This window comes from Colius striatus, chromosome 6 (genome assembly GCF_028858725.1).
Source record: "Colius striatus isolate bColStr4 chromosome 6, bColStr4.1.hap1, whole genome shotgun sequence".
Taxonomy (NCBI): domain Eukaryota; kingdom Metazoa; phylum Chordata; class Aves; order Coliiformes; family Coliidae; genus Colius; species Colius striatus.
Genome location: NC_084764.1, coordinates 6,048,197 through 6,070,628, shown reverse-complemented (window position 1 = coordinate 6,070,628; position 22,432 = coordinate 6,048,197). Strand labels below are relative to the sequence as shown.

The following is a 22,432-nucleotide window of genomic DNA, read 5'->3' as shown; positions in this document are numbered from 1 at the left end:
TGAGGGCAGAGTAGAGAGCGAGGAGCCCACAGCCCTTCTAACCCACCCCAGGATGCCATTGGCCTTCTTGGCCACAAGGGCACATTGTTGGCTCATGTTCATCCTGCTGTCCACCAGCACCCCCAGGTCCCTTTCCCCTACACGACTCTCTAAGAGTTCATTCCCCAACCTGTACTGGTACATGGGGTTATTCTTTCTCAGATGCAAGACTCTACACTTGCCCTTGTTGAATTTCATTAGATTTCTCCCTGCTCAACCCTCCAGTCCAGGTCTCATTGAACGGCAGCACAGCCTTCTGGTGTGTCAGCCACTCCCCCCAGTTTAGTATCCTCAGCAAACTTGCTGACAGTGCCTCTGTTCCCTCATCAAGATCATTAATGAATAGATTGAACAGTACTGGTCCCAGCACCAAACTCTGAGGAAGTCTACTAGATACAGGCCTCCAACCCCCCATGGATCACAACTCTCTGCCTTCTTCCCTTCAACCAGTTCACAATCCACCTCACTACCTGACCATCCAGCCCATACTTTCTCAGTTTTGCTGCCAGGATGCTGTGGGAGACGGTGTCAAATGCTTTGCTGAAATCAAGATAAATCACATCCACTGCACCAGTACCATCTATCCATCTGGTTACATCCTCATAAAAGGCTATCAGTTTGGTGAAACATGACGTCCCTTTGGTAAAACCATGCTGACTGCTCCTAGCGACCCTCTTGAGCTTTAGATGCCTGGAGACAGCACCAGGATAACTTGGTTCCATCACCTTTCCAGGATGGAGGTGAGGCTGACTGCTCTGTAGTTACCTGGCTCCTCCTTTTTGAAGGGCTGTGCACCCTTTTTGAAGGCTGGAGTGACATTTGCTCTCCCTCCAGTCCTCAATAACATAGTTCTATGTCTCCATCAGGAATATAAGGAGCAGCTAGCCAACCATGAAGAGAAACTGAAGCTGAAGTTTCACAGTCATTTGTAGTTATCATTTTCCTGGCAGTTAGTCCTCCCTACATGTAACTCTTCTTTATACAGCTCTTCTGTTCTTGGTTGTAATTAGAGCGAGGCATATGGGGGCAAGACTAAGACTGTTACATACAGATGTGCAAAGCTATCCCAAGATTTCCAAGTGAAAGGAGATGTTATTAAACAAAACTTTTGATAACTGCAGATTAAAGAACAAACATTCCCAACAAGCAAAACCTTGTACCTGGTTTAATGCTCTGCTGTCTCGCTGCTGCTCGCTCCATACTGTCTTTTACACAGTAGTATAACTCCCGACACTAACATGTAAAAGAAGAGTAATACAGTGTTACTTTTCCTGACCACTAAGGGTAGGAAATTGGGAAGATTAAGATTCCACAAAAAGAACAAGCCCTGTATGGTGCACACAACAAAAAGCCTATGAAAGTTCAATCGCAGCTAATTACTTGGTGGTATTTAGATGTATTTTTCAAGTTGACAGAGAAACTATTTCATATCATTTCATAGCACAAGCTAGTGAGAAGTTCCTGGCTTGACACACACTCATGTGCAATCTAACCAAGTTTATGCAGTTTATTCACTACTACTGAATCAGAGTTAAGCCATTATCTCAGAGTAAAACCTAAGAAAATTTTCTTCCTGAAGCCAATACAATTAATTTTCCAAGTAACTGCTGTAGGCACACTGCTTTTGCCCTCCTTCCTTTTGTATTCACACCTGTGTTAGGATAAGCTGGGCTATGTAAAACTAATTTTTTGAAGCAGAAACCTAATCTCTTTATGTATTACAAAGGTACCTTTCAATATGTTACTTGCATTTACAAACCTTTACCTTTTGTTGGTTATCGTGTAGGAGTTACTGGAGCTCTAAGAACTACTGGAGTTTTCCTAGTAGGTTTAAGCTACTTTGTTTCACTTGCAATTAATCATGAGGAGAAGGGCTTTTGTATTAGTGGAGAATGTAGGTCTCTAACAAACATTTCCAGACAGTCCTCAAGCAGCAGCAGGTTCCTCCTGAAGGGAAGCTGCAGGGAAGCTCAGAAGCAAAGCATTTCTGCTTCAGGTTCCATTTCAAAAGGCCATTGATACTAAAGGCTTCATGACAGTACACTCATGCTTGATCCAAGCTAGATTAGATCTTTTGAATCATACTGGGAGCATAGAAAACCATCTCAGCCTGCTTCCTTCCTTTGGTAAGAACGCTTTGCACTTTCAATATTTTCTTAGGTAAAAATTAGGGCTGGAGAAAGAATGGGGTTTCTAATTAAATATGGAATAAGACACACAAGGATTTGTTTGTTCTAAGGCAGTTTTCCCTCACTATTGTGTGCATCAAACAAGGTGGGTACCTTCTTTGTGTAGAACTTGTTCAGTTGTGTCTCCTGACCGTTCCTCCTCCAGAGGCACAGCACTTTTGTTTTGGGACAGTAAGTCATGTTGATGAGTTTCTCATACCACCAACGTTCATACACAGTTCCAATGTTGCTTCTCAGCACAATGCAGTCATCACATACCTGGGAGAACAAAATATTACATAAGATTTCTAATATTGTTCATGGAATACTACTAATTGTGTTAACATTATTCTTGTCTCTCTACCTCCATGAAGAATATGTCTCCTGTTGTGTCTGTCCCAGCGTGGACTACAAAAGTCTGCTTCTTGATGTGGCGGCTGCCACTGGGTCTCACAGGGAGTTCTCGTCCATTCTAGAGAATAAAATAACACCAGTGCAGTCATTAATCAACTTTGAAACCAATTTCTCCTGAGCTGTTGAAAAGAAGTCCACTAGGTGAGCCCAGAAGCATTTTCTTGAATTTGTTTGCTGAAAAAAGAAGGAATTTTAACATAGTTGCTTCAAGACAATTTTGGACAAAGCCTTAAGCAAGATAAAGTTCAGTTTCAACAAGTGTGACTGGGAGTTATCACAGCGTACAACCACCTTCACGCTGGCACCATGCTCAGTACGGGCTGGTGAGGTATCTGAGTGTCAGTAACAATGCACTGGTTAACAATAACTGGTCTGCCCCTTCACAATTCATTGTAAGATAATTTTGTGTCCTGTCTGTGCATGAAACTAAGTTCTAAATGTGAAGAAGCTTTGAAAATTCAGCTTTCAAAGGGCCTAGGCTACATCCACTTGGTGATGGCTGGCTTAAAAGCTGACTAGTTTCATTAACTGACATGTTAGGCTATATTCTTGAGCATTACCTGCTTCTGCAGGGGAGTTGGACTAGATGATCTCTAAAGGTGCCTTCCAACCCCTACCATTCTGTCATTACAAGATGTAAGGTTTATTCTGCTTGGAAGCTGAGAGTGGAAGGAGTTCTGTACAGAAACTGATTGCTACAGGTCTCACAACGACCTGGCAACCGATGCAAATCTGAACACTTGTTACAGTCCCAGTAAGAATAAAAGTTACCACCCACAATAGTGGTAATAAGAAAACATTAGGGTTGCACAAAACTGTGGCACTCAGGTTTTGTATTGATGCATATTCATGTTACAGTGCTGACTGATAATTGCATAACACTGCAGTACTACAGAGTCACACAATCACAGTCTCTATTCTGTACCTGTGAAGGCACTGTTTAATCACTCAATGTAATCATCTTCAATTTCTTCAGATCAGTGTTGCAGAGCATTTATAGAACAATTTCCAGACTTTTTATTTCCTCCACTGTAGCTCCCACAGACACATCACTCATCCCTGTTTTACTTACCAGATTGGCAAGTTTGTCTAGAACATCATTGATTTGCTGGCTGTGCACCAAGCCAATATGTGACTTCCCCATTAGACGACGCACCTTCTTCCTAATATCATTCTTGTTCACCTAGAAGGCAGAAGTAAAGACAGTTACATAGACTCTTACATACTTTTCTCCCTTCACAGGCAGCAACTGTCTCCCAAAATCAAGTTGTTTTGCTAAGAAAGCAAAACAACCGATGTCCAGTTTAGCTCAGCCATGCTGGGCCCCTTCAGCCCAGCAGTAGCAGCAGGAGCTGAACATACACCACTTTTCCTGGGTACTGGGCAAATGATACTGTGCACAACAGATTTCCTGCCTACTCTTGCACAGCAGCAGCAATGCCATTACTCTTCACTTCCAACTACTGACATCAAAAGCTTCAGTTCTCCACGTTGCTACTTATGTGCTGAGTCCCATCTGTCAGGCTGGCTTCTCTACCTCTTCCTCTGCTCAGGTAGTCAACTGTGGAGCCCTCAGCACCAGAAATACCAACACAAAGGCAGGATATGTTTGAGATTTCTCACTCTCGTGATCTGTTTTCTGGTCACTAGGCCAGGTCTCTAACAAACATTTCCAGACAGTCCTCAAGCAGCAGCAGGTTCCTCCTGAAGGGGAGCTGCGGGGAAGCTCAGAAGCAAAGCATTTCTGCTTCAGGTTCCATTTCAAAAGGCCATTGATACTAAAGGCTTCATGACAGTACACTCATGCTTGATCCAAGCTAGATTAGATCTTTTGAATCATACTGGGAGCATAGAAAACCATCTCAGCCTGCTTCCTTCCTTTGGTAAGAACGCTTTGCACTTGAAAGAAAGCACTGTATTTTTCAATATTTTCTTAGGTAAAAATTACTAGGCTCTGCTACCCCAAAACAAGAACATCAAAATACCCAGGTGTTGGGTTGGGTCTGGAGCATTATGCTTCCCTTGATAGTTAAGAATTCATCTCCCTAGTAACAGAAGGCCTTCTGACTTGGCTGTTTCTACTAGAAGCTGCCCTAAGATGAGATACCTTGGTCCAGTTTTTAGTCTCTTAAAGGCTTCACTCTAACTGCTTGGTAAAAAACAATCCTATACATAAATAAAACACACCAAATTCTAGATTCACCATCTTTTATCCCAAAACTGATAACTGGGGGTTGGGGAGGTGAAACCAACCATAACAGTAACAACAACAAAGCCTAACAACACTCCACAACCCTTCTTTTGCTTAGTTCTTCATTCCATCCTCACTCTTGAGCACTTCTGATAACGCCAAGGCCAGAGTGACACCATTTTCAAAGGCATATTATCCTGTTTGTCTCCTTATCTCTTTGCCCCCAGGACACAGTTTTCTTGGGGATCTGGTTATTTTCACCACACCAAAAGACACTCTTCCCCTCTGGGACTAACTCTATGAATATCTCTCATGAGACAGCTTTTGAAACTAGTATCATTTGCTCTCCTCTTTACATCCTTTGATGAAAGTTACTGCACTAGTTACTATTAATTCCACATAAAGTATTGTAGCAATACAAGTCCTGATGGCCAAATAGCACAGTCTTCTTCTGAAATCTCGTTCCAAATATTCTAAAATTCCATCTTGAAACAGGCCTTCAGATTCCACTTATAATCAGGAAAAAGCTCTTTCCTTCCTTCCTTCCTTCCTTGCTTCCTTCATTTCCTCCCCCCTCATAAAAACAATGCATACAGTAGCTTCTCTCACTGGTTGGGTGTTACATATTCTTTACCTATGGAATGAAGTCTCATCTCCTCATTTAAATGGGGCAACTTACTGAACTGTCACCTGTGTACAGCCCTTCTTACTGCTGAGCTACTGTGTTGGACAGCATGGTGCTTCAAGTCTAGGACAAGCAAAACCATGCACCCAGGTTGGTTTCAACATGACAAAAAGTTTAGAAGGCTGATTTCCCAGTGACTTTGAAGGAGGATTTGGCCTAAGAAATGTCTCAGACTAAAAGGAAGATATTGCTAGTAGCCACTTGTAACATGATGGTGCATAGAGACAGCCCATTGAATGGGAAAAAACAGGGTGCTCCCGAGTTACAGCAAATTTCAGGTGAAGTTACTGTTACACATATTCAAATGTGGTCAGACTGGGGAGTCTGCAGCTGTGAGGAAGTGAGATTGGAAGATGGTCTCTACTTGATTTATAACCCATAGTCCTAAATACTAGAACATCTTCTCTTAAAAACCAGAATGTCCTCTCCTCTATAAAAATCACTAGCAGAAATAGTATGTTTCTGCTTTAAATGGCAATGTATGTGCATAGTCATGGCACAGAACTGCATAAACTCACACCAAGATCTCTCAAAGAATCCCCAGGTACTGAAGCAATATTTTCATTCCGATTAGGAGATGTTGGACTAGATCTCTAAAGGTCCCTTCCAACACCTACCATTCTATGATCCTTTTATACTTCACCATTCCCATCTCTGTGAGCAGAGATGTATGGTTTCAAGACAACATCAACAAAACAGACTGCTTAAATTTGAGCAGTGGTCTATGAAAAAGAAAAAGGAGTCACCTTTATCATAAGCATATAGGCAATCATATTATGCAGCAGTGTTGCCAACAAGCGGTCCTCGTCATCCTCCAAACGCTTTCGATCGTGTTCTCCCAGGGAAAGATACCTGCAAGAAGAGCTACAGCTGAAGAGGATTCACAGGCATCCTTCATCCAATTCACTAAAGCACTGGCAAGAGGACAGAGCACTATTTGTAAAGCATATGGCAAATAAAATCTCCAAAAACACTAAGCCAAATGGGCATTTTCCAGGAAAACACTGTGATCACAAATTAAACATTACCATTAATTATTAACTAGTTGAAATAAATAACATCTGCTCAGTGGGAAAGTTCTCAGTGACCTGTTGGGCTTATCCATTTCCTCTTTCTGCAGTTGCAGCTCCATGGCAATTCCAACTGCCAGAAGAGGAACATGTAACTCAGTCCAAGAGCTACACCACCATTAGAGCTTAAGTGCAGCTGCAAGGAAGAAGTAAACTGCCAAAGGAAGCAGCCAGCCTCTCTCTTTTCCCTGAAGGTAGCTAGTTTGTGGAAAAAAGACGGGAGTTTTCAAACTAACACACCACAAACTAGTACTTATTTTGGCTACCAGATCCCATGCTACACAATAGCAAGGGTGTAGGTGGTGGACAGAGCAGAAAATGATCAGATATTAACAGAGGTGAGGAGAAAAAACAAGCAAGCAGCTGGTGAGGACTGACATCTTAGAAGTAGTTTGGTTTTAAGGAACCACACTCCCACACAAGGGAGTGGTTCCCTCATGGGTTTTTTGTTTGTTTGTTGCTGTAAACTGTAAACTAAACAGACCTATAAGTGACTTTACGTTTTGAGAAGGTTCAAAATGTAGTTTCTGAAGACATTTAATCCTTTCACTTTATGTCAACAGAGTATCTTCCTTTGTTCCAGAATATAGTGATTTTGCTATAGACATCACTTGCTTTCCTAGTGATCTAGTCTATCCCATCAGTTCATGCTGTGATGATGCTTACATTACTGTATCTCTGGAAACATCACCTCTCCACAAGAGTTAATAAAAAATACATGTCACAACCTAAAGATAGTTGTTCAGTATCAGGAGATTCCAGCCAGCACAGAGACAAAAGGCTCACTTTGGAACAGTCAGGTACAATAGCAAGGTTTACAGAGTGACAATAGTGTGTTCAGCAAAATTAACATGTCTCTTGTTTACTATTTCAGTCGCAGGTGGAACAAGAACTTTACCTGTCAATCATCTCCTGAGGTCCCTGGTCCATCCCCATTCCTTCTCTCTCTAACATCACAGCATCCAAAAACGCATCTTCCCAGAACTGCATCTGGTCCCACAAAGTTGAACGCTCTTTGCCTGTAGAGTGTGTACAAAATTGGAGCATTTATTTTATTCACTCTAGTCAAACACTTTAATTCCTGCTCATTCCCACTCCTCGAAAGCACCATAAACCAACACACCATTAATCCATATTAAAAAATTAAACCACAAGCAAGATCACAACTGAAGTGTAAAAGAGAAGACAAGACATATCTCTCTTTCTAATTCACAGCAGAAATCTTCTCAAACCCTTACACAAAAGTACCTCTCAAACCCTTACACAAAAGTACCTCTCATCTCTATTCTTTAAGGAGTGTCATTTCTTCCATGTACTGTTAACACTGCTCACAAGAGACAGGAATATCTCACACAAACACAGATGATGGCAAACACACAGAGAAGCAGAAAGGTAAGATTATTACTCATAGAGAAGGTTTCCATTGCAGCATCCTCTAACTGGTCCCAGACAGATCCTTTATCCCTACCTGCACCATTCCAAGCAGGTAGGAACAACAATTGGAAAGGATGAAAAACACAGAAAGAGAGAGCTCTTGATTAACAGCAAGTCTGGACAAAATACATTTCAAAAAAGACAGTGTGCTCCTAATTCAATGACACACTCAAAGGGTGTTCTGAGTTGAGTAACCCCCCGTTCAACAACTTAGATTCACAGAACCGTTACGGTTGGAAAAGACCTTTAAGACCATCGAGTCCAATCACTCACCTCACACTGCCAGGCCCATCACTAACCCATGGCCCTCAGCACCTCATCTATGCATCTTTTAAATACATCTAAGGATTCAGCTTGAATAGTCTTTTTTCAAGACCATCAATATGTTTTAGCCTTGGATGCATTGCTGAGTAAGTACCTTCACCCCTTTTTCCAACAGTTTAAAGAATTCATATTGAAAAGAGCAAGAGACTCAGACAATCTACATTTTATGCCAACTACACCATTCACACTCATCTCCTCTTACTCCTGTTCTATCTCCCCAGAAAATCTTTAGCATTGCTTTGAGTGGCCTGATGCCCCCTCCTATTCTACCAGTATGGACAACAGCAATTGCTTAAAAACAGTCCCTGGGAATGTAAAAATTCTAATCTGCCCCAGACATGACTCCCCCTGAAGCTGAGTCTGAAAGATCCTTTCACCTTCCTCCCCCAAAATATTACCCAAAAGTCCTTCGTAGAGATATACACGTTGGTTCCCATCTTCTGGAGCTCTCCCTGGAGCACTGCCTTTGCTCTCCTTCACACTCTGCTTCAGGTTGTGAGACTTTGCCTGAAAATAAGACAAGAGTTGTCAGACAAATTCAACCCTGTGCCCTGCAGTCCACTGTTGAGCTTTACAGATGCAGTTTGCAAGCTACACTTCATAGATGCTTCTTCCACACACATTAACAAAACAAATACATTACTCTGATCAAAGAGCAAGTTAATACACTTAGAAGGCCAGACAAAGGAAAAACAGAGGTACACACAGAGAATCTACTGTTCTCAAAGAATTATGGACTGCACAGGAAAAGAAGAAAGGTATGTGGATCCATATAAAATTACATCCTTAATGCTTTTAGGTCACTGCTGATTAACCCTTAGAAGAGAATCAGAGATCTTCCTCCACACATGCACACACAGAGAAGTGATTACTGTACAAAATGTATTGAAAAGAAAGAGAAGTCTGCAATGCCCTTACAAAGATAGAACTAGTAGCAGAGTTTGTCTCAATCTCACTGTCTGACACAGTGCCTCTGGATCCTGTCAAATTGCCACCGTTTTCCACACTCGGGCCATCGCCAGCGTTGCTACTCAAGTCACTGTCTGCTCCCAGTGTCTCTCCAGAGCTGTTACTAACCTGTGGAGAAAAATACAGCAGTTACCTTCAATAGGTAGAGACGCTCTGGAGAGAACAGCTGTAAACTGTTTTGTCTTAAAGCACAGAATAAGGCCACATTTGCCTCTTCTCCTTCATTGATTTTATTTCCAGCAAATCCTACTCTGCAGAAAAACATGAAGTGAGACTCAAAAAGTCCTTCAGAACAATCACAGAACTGTTTAGGTTGGAAGAGATCTGTTAAGATCATCTATAGACAAGGCCTCCTGCTCAAGCAGGGGCAGCTGGAGTACATTGCTGAGGACCATGCCCAGTCATGTCTTTTAAATCTCCACAGACAGAGAATCCACAATCTCTCTGAGGAAACTGCTCCAGGTGTTTTGACCACTCTCAAACTAAAAAAAGCATCTTCTTGTATTCAGCATCTCCTGTGCTTTAATTTTTGTGCTGACTGCCTCATGTCCTGAGAGTGGGTACTACTGAGACGAGTCTGGCCCTCCTGCCTTCATTCCCCTCCATCTGGTATTTATACTCATTGAGAAGATCCCCCTGAGTCTTCTTGTCTGTAGCCTGAAGAGGCTCAGCCCTTTCAGCTTCTCTCCTGAAGAATGTTCCAGACTCTTAATCATCTTTGTGGTCCTGAGCCAGACTCATACCAGTAAGTCCTTATCCTTCTTGCACTAGGGAGCCCAGAACTGGACAGAACACTCCAGGTGCTGAGTAAAGCAGAAAGATCACCTCGCTCCACCTGCTGACAATGCCCTTCCTAATACAGCCCAGAATACCACTGGCCATTTCTGCCATGGGTGTGCATTGCTGGCTCATGGTCAACTTGGTGTCCACCAGGATCCCAAGGTCCTTCCCAACAAAGTTCCTTTCCAGGCAGTCAGCCCCCAGTGTGTACTGGTGCCTGGCCTTACTCCTCCCCAAATGTAGGCCTTGGCATTTTCCCCTTGTTGAACTTCACAGATTCCTCTCTGCCCAGTTCTCCAGCCTGCTGAGGCTCCTCTGAATGGTGGCACAACCATGTGGGCCTCTCCTAGTTTTGTACCACCTGTGAACTTGCTCTGCACTGTCATACAGCTCATCAGTGAAGATGCTGAACAGTACTGGCTCCAGTGCAGACCCCAGGAGTATCCCACTAGTGACTTGTCTCCAGATGGACTGTGGCACTGGTCAGGACCCTCTAGGCAGAGTCGTTCAGGCAGTTTTCAGTCCACTTCACTATCTGCTTATCTAACTCAGGTTTAGTCAGCCTGTCTGTGTTAAAGGAAACAGTGTCAAGAGCTGTACAGCTGAAGTAAACAACATCTGCTGCTCTCTTCATCCACCAAGCGAGTTGTCTCACTGTAGAAGGCTCTCAGCCTGGCTAAGCCTGCCTGCTCCTTCGTAAACCCCTCATAGTGAGTTCTAATCACCTTCTTGTCCTTCATGTTTGGAAACATTTTCCTGGAAGACTTTCTCCATCACCTTTCCCAAGGACAGAGGTGAGGCTGGCCAGTCTATAGCTCCCTAGATCTTTCTTGTTGCCCTTCTTGAAGACAAGAGCTGTATTTGCTGTCTTCTGGTCTTCAAGAACGTCTCCTAACCATCACGACTGTTCAAAGACAATCAAGAGCGGCGTTGCAACGGCACCAGACAGCTCCCTCAGCACCTGCAGCTGCAACCTCTCAGCAACCATGGATTTAGGTATATCCACTTTGCTGAAGTGCTCCTTTGCCTGATCATCCTCCACCAAAGTTAAGTCTTTCCCCTTCCAGACTTTTCCTTTGGTCTCGTGGCATTCCTGAAGGACCGTTTTCCTGGCAAAGACTGAGGTGAAGAATGCCTCAAGTACCTCAGTCTTTTCCATCCCTCACCAGTTCCCCTGCTCCATTCAGCAGCAGGTCTGCATTTTCCCTAGTCCTTTCTCTTGCTGCTAATCTGCTTGGAGAATCCTTTCTTGTTTCCCTTCCCTTTCCTTGCCAGATTCAGCTGCAGGTCCATATTGGCTTTCCTAATCCTATCCCTGCAAGATGAGCAGCAAATGTATACACATCCCAGGTCGCCTGCCCCTGCTTTCACTTCTTGTACACTTCCTTTTTACATCCCAGTCCAGTTAGGAGCAATTTGCTCATTCATGCAGTCTTCCTTCTACCTTTGCTCAGTTTCTTGTCAGGATGAATCTTTCTGGACCTCAAAGGAGAACATACTTAATATCAACCACCTCTTCTAGACCTCTCTTCTATCTGGGGGCAGCATCCCATAGAACATAATTTCTGGGTCCATTAGAGAAACAATCATATAGAGTATAAATATAGAGTAACGATCATTCTTGTTACAGGCCGAGATAAAGTCATGGGAAGTCAGATTTCACACGTATGCAGCAGTTGAGAGAGAAGAAAAAGCAACAACAAGAACAAAAAGGCAAGTTCCTCAGGTTTTATGTGCAGAATATGCCACATTAAATAACATGTGGTAGGGAAAAGACTCATTCTTTTTTTACCAAATGCATTCCTGCTACCTTTTCCCTCTAGGCCCTACAGTTAATCAGAAAGCAAGCAGATAGATTTCCATATGATTCAAGTGCTTTAAGGTCATACATTAGAAAGTCTGTTCCCATTTGCAGTGCATCAAACAACCTGCCTTTTTTGCTCTCAGGTGATGGGATGAAGCTGGAACACAAAAAGTTCCATTTAAACGTAAGACAAAACTATTTCACTGTGAGGTGAGGGAGCCCTGGCACAGGTTGTCCACGGAGGGTGTGGAGTCTCCTTCCTTGGAGGTCTTCAAGACACACCTGGACATGTTCCTGTGCAACCTGATCTAGGTGAACCTGCTTCTGCAGGGGGGTTGGACTAAATGATCTCTAAAGGTCCCTTCCAACCCCTACCATTCTGTCATTCTATGATTTTTAAGCTTCTACTCTTTATAGGTGGTTTAAACACCACTAAGGCATATTTACAACATTATCACAATCCACCAGTTCCATAAATACACCCACACATAGCAATATGTACCAGCAACGAGCACCATATGTGAAGGATGGGATCTGCTATTAAAGCACTCTGTATGTTCTGTCAGACACACATGGTTGCTGCCCTCTCAGAGGCTCTGGAGAGCAAGCTCACAGACATATCGTACACATGTCTGGTAACATGCAGCCATACCTCACAAAACATAGGCACCAAATGCCCTCCCCTGCTTCAGCAAGCAGTAAATCACATCAAGATTTTACTTTGGAGCATATCCTACCACTGTGCTGACTTCAGAATCCTGGCTCGTACTTCGGACCATAACTGCTGGTCCTCCGCTGGGAAGAGAGTCAAAATCACTCTTCTGCAGTCAAAACATATACAGGACAGGAACAAAAGACACATTAGATTTTATCATAAGGAGAGAACATCACTTCCCACTCCTCTGGGCTCTCACACATCTTACATTTGCTTGGTTTATTTACCCAAACAAATAGGAACTACTGCCTACAGTCAAAAAGATCATGGGGTCACACAACTGAGTAGTTCACAAAGACTAGTCTTCTGCAGGAAGGGGGAAGAAATTGTATTTAATGAGCCTTTCAAGAATGCTCAAACCCTATGAGTCCCCCCACAATTAAGCAGTGAACACAAGAATACACTCTCTCGCCACATAAATAAAGCAAACATAGGAGCCACTGACCTGAGAACCTGAGGCCAAACTGAGGCCACTGTCTGCACTGATTTGGGATTTTTTCTCATCTGTTTCTCCCAAATCAAACTGTTTCACACCTTCTGGCCCTGAACAAAGGAAAAACCAAATCATTACTGTACCAAGAAAGAAACAGTATGGCAGAAAGCAGATGACAGACTGAAAGCAGGAACAGTACCAAGAAAATAAATTTGCTTTCTCACTCCTTTTGGGTTTTTTTATTCTTTGGTACTGTAAACAACACGTCCAGCAGGACACATCTGCCCTTCTTCAAATGTTAGTTTCAATTTCAAATACTCCAGAGGCATAGTCCAGGAGTAACTATCATTAAACAGTACTTTTGTTAGCCATTCAAGAGACAAAAAGAGGACAGACAAAGGTCAAGTAGCTTCCAGCTACAATAGTACATGCAGAGCAGTTGCCATTCAACTCTAGGAAGCCACTTCCTTTACTGTTGGTAAAATAAAGGATACCTGTTCACTTCAGGTAGAATCCTTTTTGAACAGTTCATTTGCTCAAAATCTTGGACTGAGTTTAGATGGTTGCTGTGGGCAACCTAATAGGCAAAAATCAGGCAAGAACTGGTGTTACACCAGTAAGAATTTCAAGGGAGAAGCTAGTATGATGCTGTACTTGGCAACATTCCCCAATTACATTAACAAATGGCTCTCCAGAGTCGGCAATCACATAGATCAGTAGTGAGAGAGGGAACCAGCAAGCTTTAAGTCATGCACCCATCAACCCTCCAACCAGAAAACAAAAAAGGGGACAAAAAAAGATAAAGAACTTTATGTTTAATTCCCCATGCAGTCCTAGAGTCACATCATCTATTGTCCTCTGATGGGATGGCAGAAGGAAAAGAGAATGATGGAGAGGTAGAGCCTGAAAAGAAATTTAGATAAGCACTGAACGATGTAAATAACGAGGCAAGAAAAGAAGGTGTTATTGACTGTACACAGAATGTCACTGCTCTCAGAAAGGGGAAGAGACTGAATGCAACACTTCTGCCACATCCATATCTGCCAACTATTCAGTAAGAGGAAGACGTGATCAGCAGCTGGAATATTTGTGTTATATACCCATGACCATATCCAGCATCTCTAAGCAAACAATGACACTATCTCTTAAAACCACTGATCACAACCACCTGGGAATTATGAGCATGTTTGTATTATATGCAAAATTAGAGAGGGTAGGACAGCAAAAAGGAAAGAAAAAAGGAAGGGAGGAGAGAGAGAGAAAGAGAGAGAAGGATAATATACAACGATTTGTGGGAGTGAGTTTGAGATGGTATGTAAACTCATGAATAGCAAAGCCATAAGCGGGCTGTGCAGACCACACTAGCTTATTGCTCAACCACCAAACTCCCCCTGTGAAGTGGTTTACAGAAAGGCTTCTTTATTTGCTATTGTACTCTGCTTCTAAATCCATGTGCCTTAGTTACTGGTAAATCAAATCCAAGTTTCCAACAAAGTATAAACAGAATTTAGTAGAAAGAAGAGCAACTAAAAATATCCTTTCTAACAATTTGGAATCTCATTTTCCACCGAAATACAAGTTGCTCACTTCCAGAGGTCTGCTTCCACTCATTCAAACCATTTCTAGTTCCAAATAATGATGCATTGTTATATCTCATTACTATAGGAAGAATACTAAACTTCAGCTCTGTGTTTTATGCATTTTAGGAGTTCTCTGTCCCAACACATAGTTCAGATATATTTCTGGCAATTTGATTTTAAAGGAAGTAAAACTGACTGAAGCTGTTGAGGTATTTGACAGGTGTGGGCACTACTGGTAACTGAGCTTATAGTGCAGAATAACCACAATCACATTGGTGTCACCATCAGTTTACAGGCATGTAGAAACCTCCCCTTCCCTTCTTTATTGAGTTGTATGTTTAATACACATAAAACACTAACACCTCAGTTGTTATCCCTCCCGATGTAGGCACCTACCCCAGTGGCCCAGTTCGGAAGAGCAGGTGTGTGCATGTGCTATGTGTCTGTCACATACACTCCTACCTCAGCAGAAAGCAATTCAGATCTGAAATGGAGTAAGCTGTATTGCAGAGGGGCCTTACTGAACTAACTCCAGGTGCTTGCTTGTATTTAGCTGAAGTACTCAACTGAGGAGCCTAAAACTGATGTAGCAAATCCAGGCCTAGGCAGAATGTCAGGAATTGCCATCCATTCATTTTAGTTATTAATCCTCACCAACTTTCAGTCTTTAAAAAAGGGCTACCAGCTCAGCAAAGTGGAAAATACACTTCTGGTTAGGAAACACCTACCACATCATGGTTGTTATAAACTAGCTACCATCCTCTGGCACATGTCCCTGTTTACAGCAGTGATAACCAAAGGAGCAAAACCCTGCACTACACCTGTGGATAACTGATAGTCGCTATTTTATTCAGTCCCACACTTGAACAGACATTTTGTGTAGCTTTAGACTGCTATTTAGACTCTGTAAACAGATTATTTCACTCCTTTGACAAGGGTTATAGAAAAACAACAAAAATCAGGTTGATCCCTTATTATGAGGCTATTTTCTAACAGCCATCATTAAATACAATTCTTCTCTCTCTCCCTCAAAAGTATTTCTTGTGGCATACTGACTGTGGTCATACATTGCTCATGGTTGATGCCAGCTAACAAAATTTGCCACAGCTTGAAAGAATACAGAATTCTTCACTCCAGTACTATTCATTCAACTTATCCACGTCAAAGACTTGTTAAGCAAAACTGGTCTTCAACTTTAAAGAACGGAGATGGAATATCTTAAAATCCTTACAGATATGTCTCTATCTCTGATATGGGGGGGATGCAGAATATCTGCTTCCCCTTCTTTGAAGAAGGCAACATTCAAGGGAGGAAAAAGAAGAAAGAAACAAGAAATAAAAAAAAGGAAAAGACATTTGACCACAATTTCCCCAGAGCAAACGGATCTGTTTGGTCTCCTCTCTGTAATGACCCTTGTTCTTGTGGGTATAAAACCCGCGTGCCGTAGATGCAAGCTGGCCCTGCACCTGGGGAGTTGGCAGTTATGGGGAGGCTGGAGGAGTCAGTTTCTACAGTTTTTAATTTCCTTACTCGTTTTTTCCAAAGCTTTTTGCTTTTTCACTTCCTGGTGCTTGTTCCACAACTCTACCCAAGATGCATTGAAAGCAGGAGAGAAAGAGAAAGAGTCAGCAGCTGGTCAGACAGGTGAAAATGGGGAAGAAAATTGAAACCAAAAACCCCACCCTTTCATCTCAAAAAAAATTGTAATAAAGGGGAGAAAAAAGAAAGAAAAAAGTAAAAAAAGAGAAGAAAATCAATGACAACTACCAAGAGAAGGGTTAATTAACACCATTTTACAGGAATTCAGTGTTAGGACTCAAGCACTGCATCATCTCTCATTTCCAGAATTCAAACGTTAGAGATGACTTCATACACTGACCCAGCTAAGGAAAACCAGCTCTTGTGAACACATACAATGCAATTAATCACCTTTCCTGGAAAAGGCCTTTAAGACTGTCAGATATTTATTCCTCTAAATACAGGTATCACAGCAGCTCTAATTAACAGGAACATTTTGATGTCTCTAGTTGATATCATTGAAAGGAAGAGGCACAAAACCAGCAGCAGTAATTCCAAGAAAATTAAAACTGTAAGTTAACACAATATTTAACCAGTATTATATCGTTTTACGTTATCACAAAGTTTAGAATTACAAGTTATTTCTGCCCTGACAGCAGTCTCAAGAAATGCTTGGCTCTGCTTAGTAACCAGGCCTAGCAACCAGGCCTACATCCAAAAACCTCAGCTTTTCTGCATCCATTTGTTCCTACTCAGGTGTAAAGAATGAAAAATAGAGAAGAAGAAAAATGCACAAGTCACACTTAATGTCAATTTCCAAAACTCAAATGAGACCAAATCAAACCAAGGAATTCCAAAAGAGGACACCATGTAGAGAAAAGGGAAAACAGTCTGTAGTCTGCACATACTCTTTTCACTTGAAGCTTAGCCCTGAGACAAAATAGTGATGAGGCTCTTGCGCTGTTCCATCACTTGCATCCTTTTACTTTCTGAAATGCAGTCACCTTTTCTGCTCAGAGACACTGGATCACCTCAGGTGCTGGGCTGAGGGAACATCACAAGCTGATGTGCTGAACTGACTGAACACTGGGCCCTGTCCTCTCTCACTAGCGTGGTTAAAGCTGGGAATGTTACTGAAGAAGATACTTAAAAAAGCAGTGAAGGGAAGGAAAAATAAGTGCAATGTTCTACTGCTCTCCAAGGAAATGTGCTGAGCAACTAAAAGATCACTTAGAGCATCAGAAACCCATCTCACCCTGCAAATGGCAGAAACTAGGGCAAGACAGGCTGTACAAAAAAGTCTATTTAGCAAAATGCCTACTGAAAACAAAAAAAGGATAATGTTAAGATTATGGAGGAAGGCTCCAAAGATGTATCATTAAACACACCAGGAGCAAACATAGCAAGGAAAAAAGGCTACAAAGACATCTGCTAGGCAGCTGATTTCTGTATCTACTTCGTGATTGATGGATGTTCCTTCAACTTTCACAAATTCACAGATGGACAGGATAAAATTGTTTATGGATCCAAACAGCATCCTATAGGCTTATGTAGCTGAGCACACATTGACACTGATAATCTCTTTAAGATACACTGAATTTATTTGTTAAAGGGCTTTAAAAACACCTGGCCTCTTAAGTGCTCAGTATATGGCTTCCCTTTAAAAACCACCACGCTGAAAGCTGCCATTAAATTACTTTTAGCTGACTTGTCTGTTAATTCAGGGTACAGCATATCCTAGCACATTAAAAACAGGTTAGATTTTACTCTCAGCTGTCTAAGAAGAAAATGAAAACCTCAAATAAACTCAAGGGGCATAAAACACTATGCCTATGATGTTGTTACAAGAGCCTGAGCTAAGCACGACAGCAGGTCCAGAAAGGATCTGATGCAGACAATGTTGGTAGCACAGTATTTTCCATTTCAAAACACTGCCAAAATAAAGTGATCTGCCAGCATTAAGCAATTATTTAAAAAGTAGTTGTAGTGGGTTTGTGTGACCAAGTTTTGGTAGGGGGTGGCTATCACAGTCCATCTTAATTCCCATTCCTCATCTCCCCGTGCTGCTGGAAGGGCAAGAGGCAGAAACTCAGGAAGAAGGGAGGAATGGCGGGGAGGTGTTTTAGGATTCGGGTTTTAGCTCTTATTTCCCTACTCTGTTTTGATTGACTTAATAAATCAAACCATTTCTCCCCAAGTTGAGTCTGTTTTGCCTGTGATGTTAATTGCTGAGTGATCTCCCCGTTCTTATCTCAACTCGTGAGCCCCTTGTTGTATTTCCCTCACCCCTGTCCAGCTGAGGAGGGGAGTGATAGAACGACTTGGTGGGCACCAGGCAGTCAGCCAGGGCTAAAGCACCACTGTAGTGATGGAAATTTCAGTAAGCACTGACATTTTCTTCAACAGTTACTACCAGTAGGCAATAAAACCAAACCAATCCCTAACATAAAGAGGAACAATATTAACGGTCAACTTCTATACCAACAGTATCCCAAAAAAAGGGCAACACTGCAGGTGATGACCATGGACCCTGGAAGACAAGAACTCCAGGAATAAGCAAATAACTGGGGATCTTTTAGTAAACAAAGTATCAGGAGCATCATCTTCACAATGAATTTCCTAGCTAAGCCATTAAGGCACAGCAAAGATCAATCCTCAACTGCTTAAAGTCCATCACTCTACACTTCAGAAATAAGAATACCAACAGCCTTCCCTGTTACAAGGGAGCATCCTACACACTTTGGATGTACCCAAGAAACCATAAACTTTCTGAAAAGTGAACATGAGGGTCAAGCAGGAACACATCCTCCCTGAACTTTGGAAAACTCTGACAACCTCCTGGCTGTTGTTCTCACAGTACAAGACAGCTGCACATGCTCAGCTACTCTACCTCTAGATCTCCAAGATGCAGTTTAAGTTCCACATTACTGTGCACTTTACATGTGGCTATTGCAAACAGTGCCACACATGGTTTTACTCCATCATGGTGATGACTTCTCATTCTAGTATTTCCTCTTGTAACTTGCTCAAAAGGTTAGCAGCTCAATTTGTATTTTGTCCACACGACACCATCAGAGTCACTGAGAGTTTCATTTACATATCTGCAACCTGAGGCTGTAAGCACCTTCCAGACTTGACAGAATCAAGGAACTGCTGAGCTTCAAAGGGACCTCTACAGATCTCCCTGCTCAAAGCAAGGCCAACTACAGCAGTCTGCCACATGAATCTGTCCAGTCAGGGGTTCACAGATGGAGAATACACAATCCTTCCAGACAACCTGTTCCTTGGATCAGCTTCACATAAAATCATTGTTTCTCACATTTAAATGACAATTATTTGGTTATTTCACCAACACATACATGTCCACCAAGTGCTTCTTCCTTAAAGAAGTTACTTTGAATGAGAAAGTCTGCATTTCAGTACAGGAAGAATTTTAGCCCAGCCATGACAAGGGCTGGCCCTCTATACCCAAAGCTTCCATAATAGGACATAAAAGAACATAAAGGAAGCAGAATAGCCAGGTAGCTTAAAAACATCTTCTGCAACACAAGAGAAATTCCTCTGAGCTACAGATCTCTAGAGTCAGCTAAACCAACTTCTTTAAGACTGTCTTGCATACTAGTTCCTGGTGACAAAGTCAGTTAGAAAAAAAGGCTTCAGAATAAAAGTTGACAGTCTTGCTGATGTTGATCAGTTTTGGTGAAACCATATCTTTCTCATAACTTAGTTCCACAGAAGTAGACTGGAAATCATTAAGAGCATCAGAACCACCAAAGAATTTTACCTGCTGCCTGTCCTTGAAGATTGTGAATAGTTTATGGCTATTACCCTGGCAACAGGAGTTAACATGACTAATTAAGCAGCATTTCTTTTGAAAAGCACTTCTTATAATGCCTCACAAACGTGGACTTTCTGATCTCTATGATTTCCATTTCTATGAGGCTTTAACTTCATCTGAGGGAAAGGAGCAGTCTCAGCAATCCAATCAAAAGATCTCTCTTCAGTCTTTTTGCTCCCTGATAGAATTTCAGAGTGCAAGACTAGTTTCTGAGCAACTGCCTCCATAAATTACCTCTCAAAACAAGAAAGCATATCAAGTCAGAGGGGTTCAGTACCAGTTCAGAAGGATGCAGCACCACTCAGCCTGCTGGCACGATGTGGCTGTAAGAACAAATGTCTGCCCTCCTGCCACGTAAGTGCTCAATACACACATTCCCTTCTCCTATGCAACATACTGCAGGCACAGCCTCACACCAGCACACTGCTTTCAGAAGATTAATCTTTCATACAGTGATTCCATTAAAAAGTTATTTTGAACAGGTTACAAGAAGCAATGGCTAAAATGTAACATGGCATATTTTTGAAGCTGGCAAAGAAGTTCTCTCATGTGCTGATGGTACTTCTCTCTTGTTAAAAAAATTAGTCTGTAAAGCCTTTTTTAATAAGACAGTTTAAAGCCTATCTCTAACTTTTCCCCAGATATAAGGAAAAGTTGTAGCAGCTAAGAAATGAGACTGGTAAAACTTCCAGTCACCAGCCTAGCAGATGCTGTTTAGAAGGACACGTATTCTATTTGCTGTTGCATAGAAGGAAGATCCATCAGTCCTGCTCACTGGAACTGCAATGCTCTAACTAAAATCTTTTGGGCAGTTTTTGTTATTAACAAGAAGCAGATCCTGGGTCCCACTTCTATCAGGACACAATCTAGATAATCCACAGGTAGTCAGCAATGATTAGAAAACTTCATGCAGTCCCTTCCACAGCTGCCCTTTCCAAAGTCCTGCTGGCCCCATTCCCCTTTTGCCATTCCCTGTTGCCTGAAAACATCAATCACAGAGCAAAATATATAGTTGTCTAAAGTGTAATGAAACTCTAAAACAATTAAGATTGGAAAGCTTCTGGGAGAAAACTGCCCTGGGTAGTTTATCCAAGAGTAGAGTGAAAACACACATGATTGTCCCTTGTGATCCAAGGTGTAAATGAAGCATGTCACAGCAGCAATGCAGTGTGTTCAAATGGAGAGAATGCAAATAGAACCTAAGCCAAAATAGAAGTAAATCCCTCCTGCACTTCCCATGCACCTCAATACACACCAATGGAAGCAATAAAATTTTCCTCCTTTAGACTCCTTGTGTCAAACTCCCTCGGCCCTTTGCCTGCAGGGCTCGGTGCCTTGGGCATGAGCTGAGGCACTGGCAGCTGCGTCACAGGCTTTGGCTCCACTCGTGGGGACGATGCTGGATCCTTGCCAACCGGGGTGACAGATCCATCCGTGGGACTTCGTTTCCTCTTTTCTGGTTCTTTAAAGAAAAAAACCAAACACAAAACAAAAACAGTGTTAGGGGAATAAAAAAATCAAACTAACGAACCCAACAAACATAAGGCGAAAGGAAATGAGAGCAGGAAGATGAGACAGATAGTCTCACCTAAATGATTAAGCCTGCCACTGAAACAGCTCAGTCCCATAGGTCACCATGGTTTGCAGATAGTCTGACACACTGGTGCTAACAGTAGAGGAGAAAGCCAGAGTGCTGCTTTTGGGATACTCAGATTAACCCCTTCCTGTAGATTTGAAACCTAGGAATCTTCTTTGATGCCGTAACCGTAGTATCCCCTCTGCTGAGGTCAGAACAACTCTGCCTAAACTACCAAGAATATCACTTCTAGGATATGAACAAACTCCTCTGGCAGTAACAAGATGACAACTACAGTCATCATTAATGAGTAACACTAAACAAAACTTCAGTTGGGAAAACCCCCCAACAGCTGTCAGCTATAGCTCTGCCATCATTCTCTGAAACTTCCTACAATCACATGTCCCCAAAGGCAGTTTGGATTATTTCCTTGTATCAAAACCCATTGTTTGAATTACAACAAAACTTTCAGAATGGGATAATTAAAATCAGGTTTTCTGCAAAGAACCTCCTGCAATCCTGCACACTGTTCCAACAGCTGAAGAAGCTAACAGTCAAAATCCTAATATCTAAATAAATTAGTCAAACCACCAGACCTTCTGATACCTTTGTTCAGACAATGAAAGATTCTGCTATCAGCAACACCCTTCCATTTAGATAATAAATGGAAAAGAATTAACACTTAACATCCAACAGACTGAACATCTCCATCTTGCAGAGGAAAAGGGTTTTCCCAATTCCTTGTAGGCCTTTCCAGAAGCCTCCTCCATTTTTCAAGATGTGATGATCAGAACTGGAAGCCCTGCCTCAGCTCTGGTTAGTGACATATCCAGAGATAACGCAGTAACTGCATCCCAAATCTATATTCCCAAGTTCACACACAATGCCTCCCCC

At 42.1% G+C, this 22,432-nt stretch overlaps 1 protein-coding gene across 8 annotated transcripts in view; it reads right to left on the bottom strand.

Annotated features, from left to right (window-relative positions):
* MADD (MAP kinase activating death domain) overlaps window positions 1-22,432 on the bottom strand; it is a 78,238-nt gene that overhangs the window by 15,074 nt on the left and 40,732 nt on the right. For all 8 annotated transcript variants that reach the window (XM_061998276.1, XM_061998281.1, XM_061998278.1 and 5 more), the window contains 11 exons: window positions 21,218-21,424; window positions 13,039-13,136; window positions 12,616-12,699; window positions 9,244-9,402; window positions 8,724-8,832; window positions 7,466-7,586; window positions 6,244-6,349; window positions 3,694-3,804; window positions 2,572-2,679; window positions 2,322-2,486; window positions 1,200-1,272 (listed from right to left, as the gene is read on the bottom strand). In XM_061998276.1, the coding sequence (XP_061854260.1) occupies window positions 1,200-1,272; window positions 2,322-2,486; window positions 2,572-2,679; window positions 3,694-3,804; window positions 6,244-6,349; window positions 7,466-7,586; window positions 8,724-8,832; window positions 9,244-9,402; window positions 12,616-12,699; window positions 13,039-13,136; window positions 21,218-21,424 (1,341 nt within the window). The remainder of the gene's footprint in view (window positions 1-1,199; window positions 1,273-2,321; window positions 2,487-2,571; window positions 2,680-3,693; window positions 3,805-6,243; window positions 6,350-7,465; window positions 7,587-8,723; window positions 8,833-9,243; window positions 9,403-12,615; window positions 12,700-13,038; window positions 13,137-21,217; window positions 21,425-22,432) is intronic.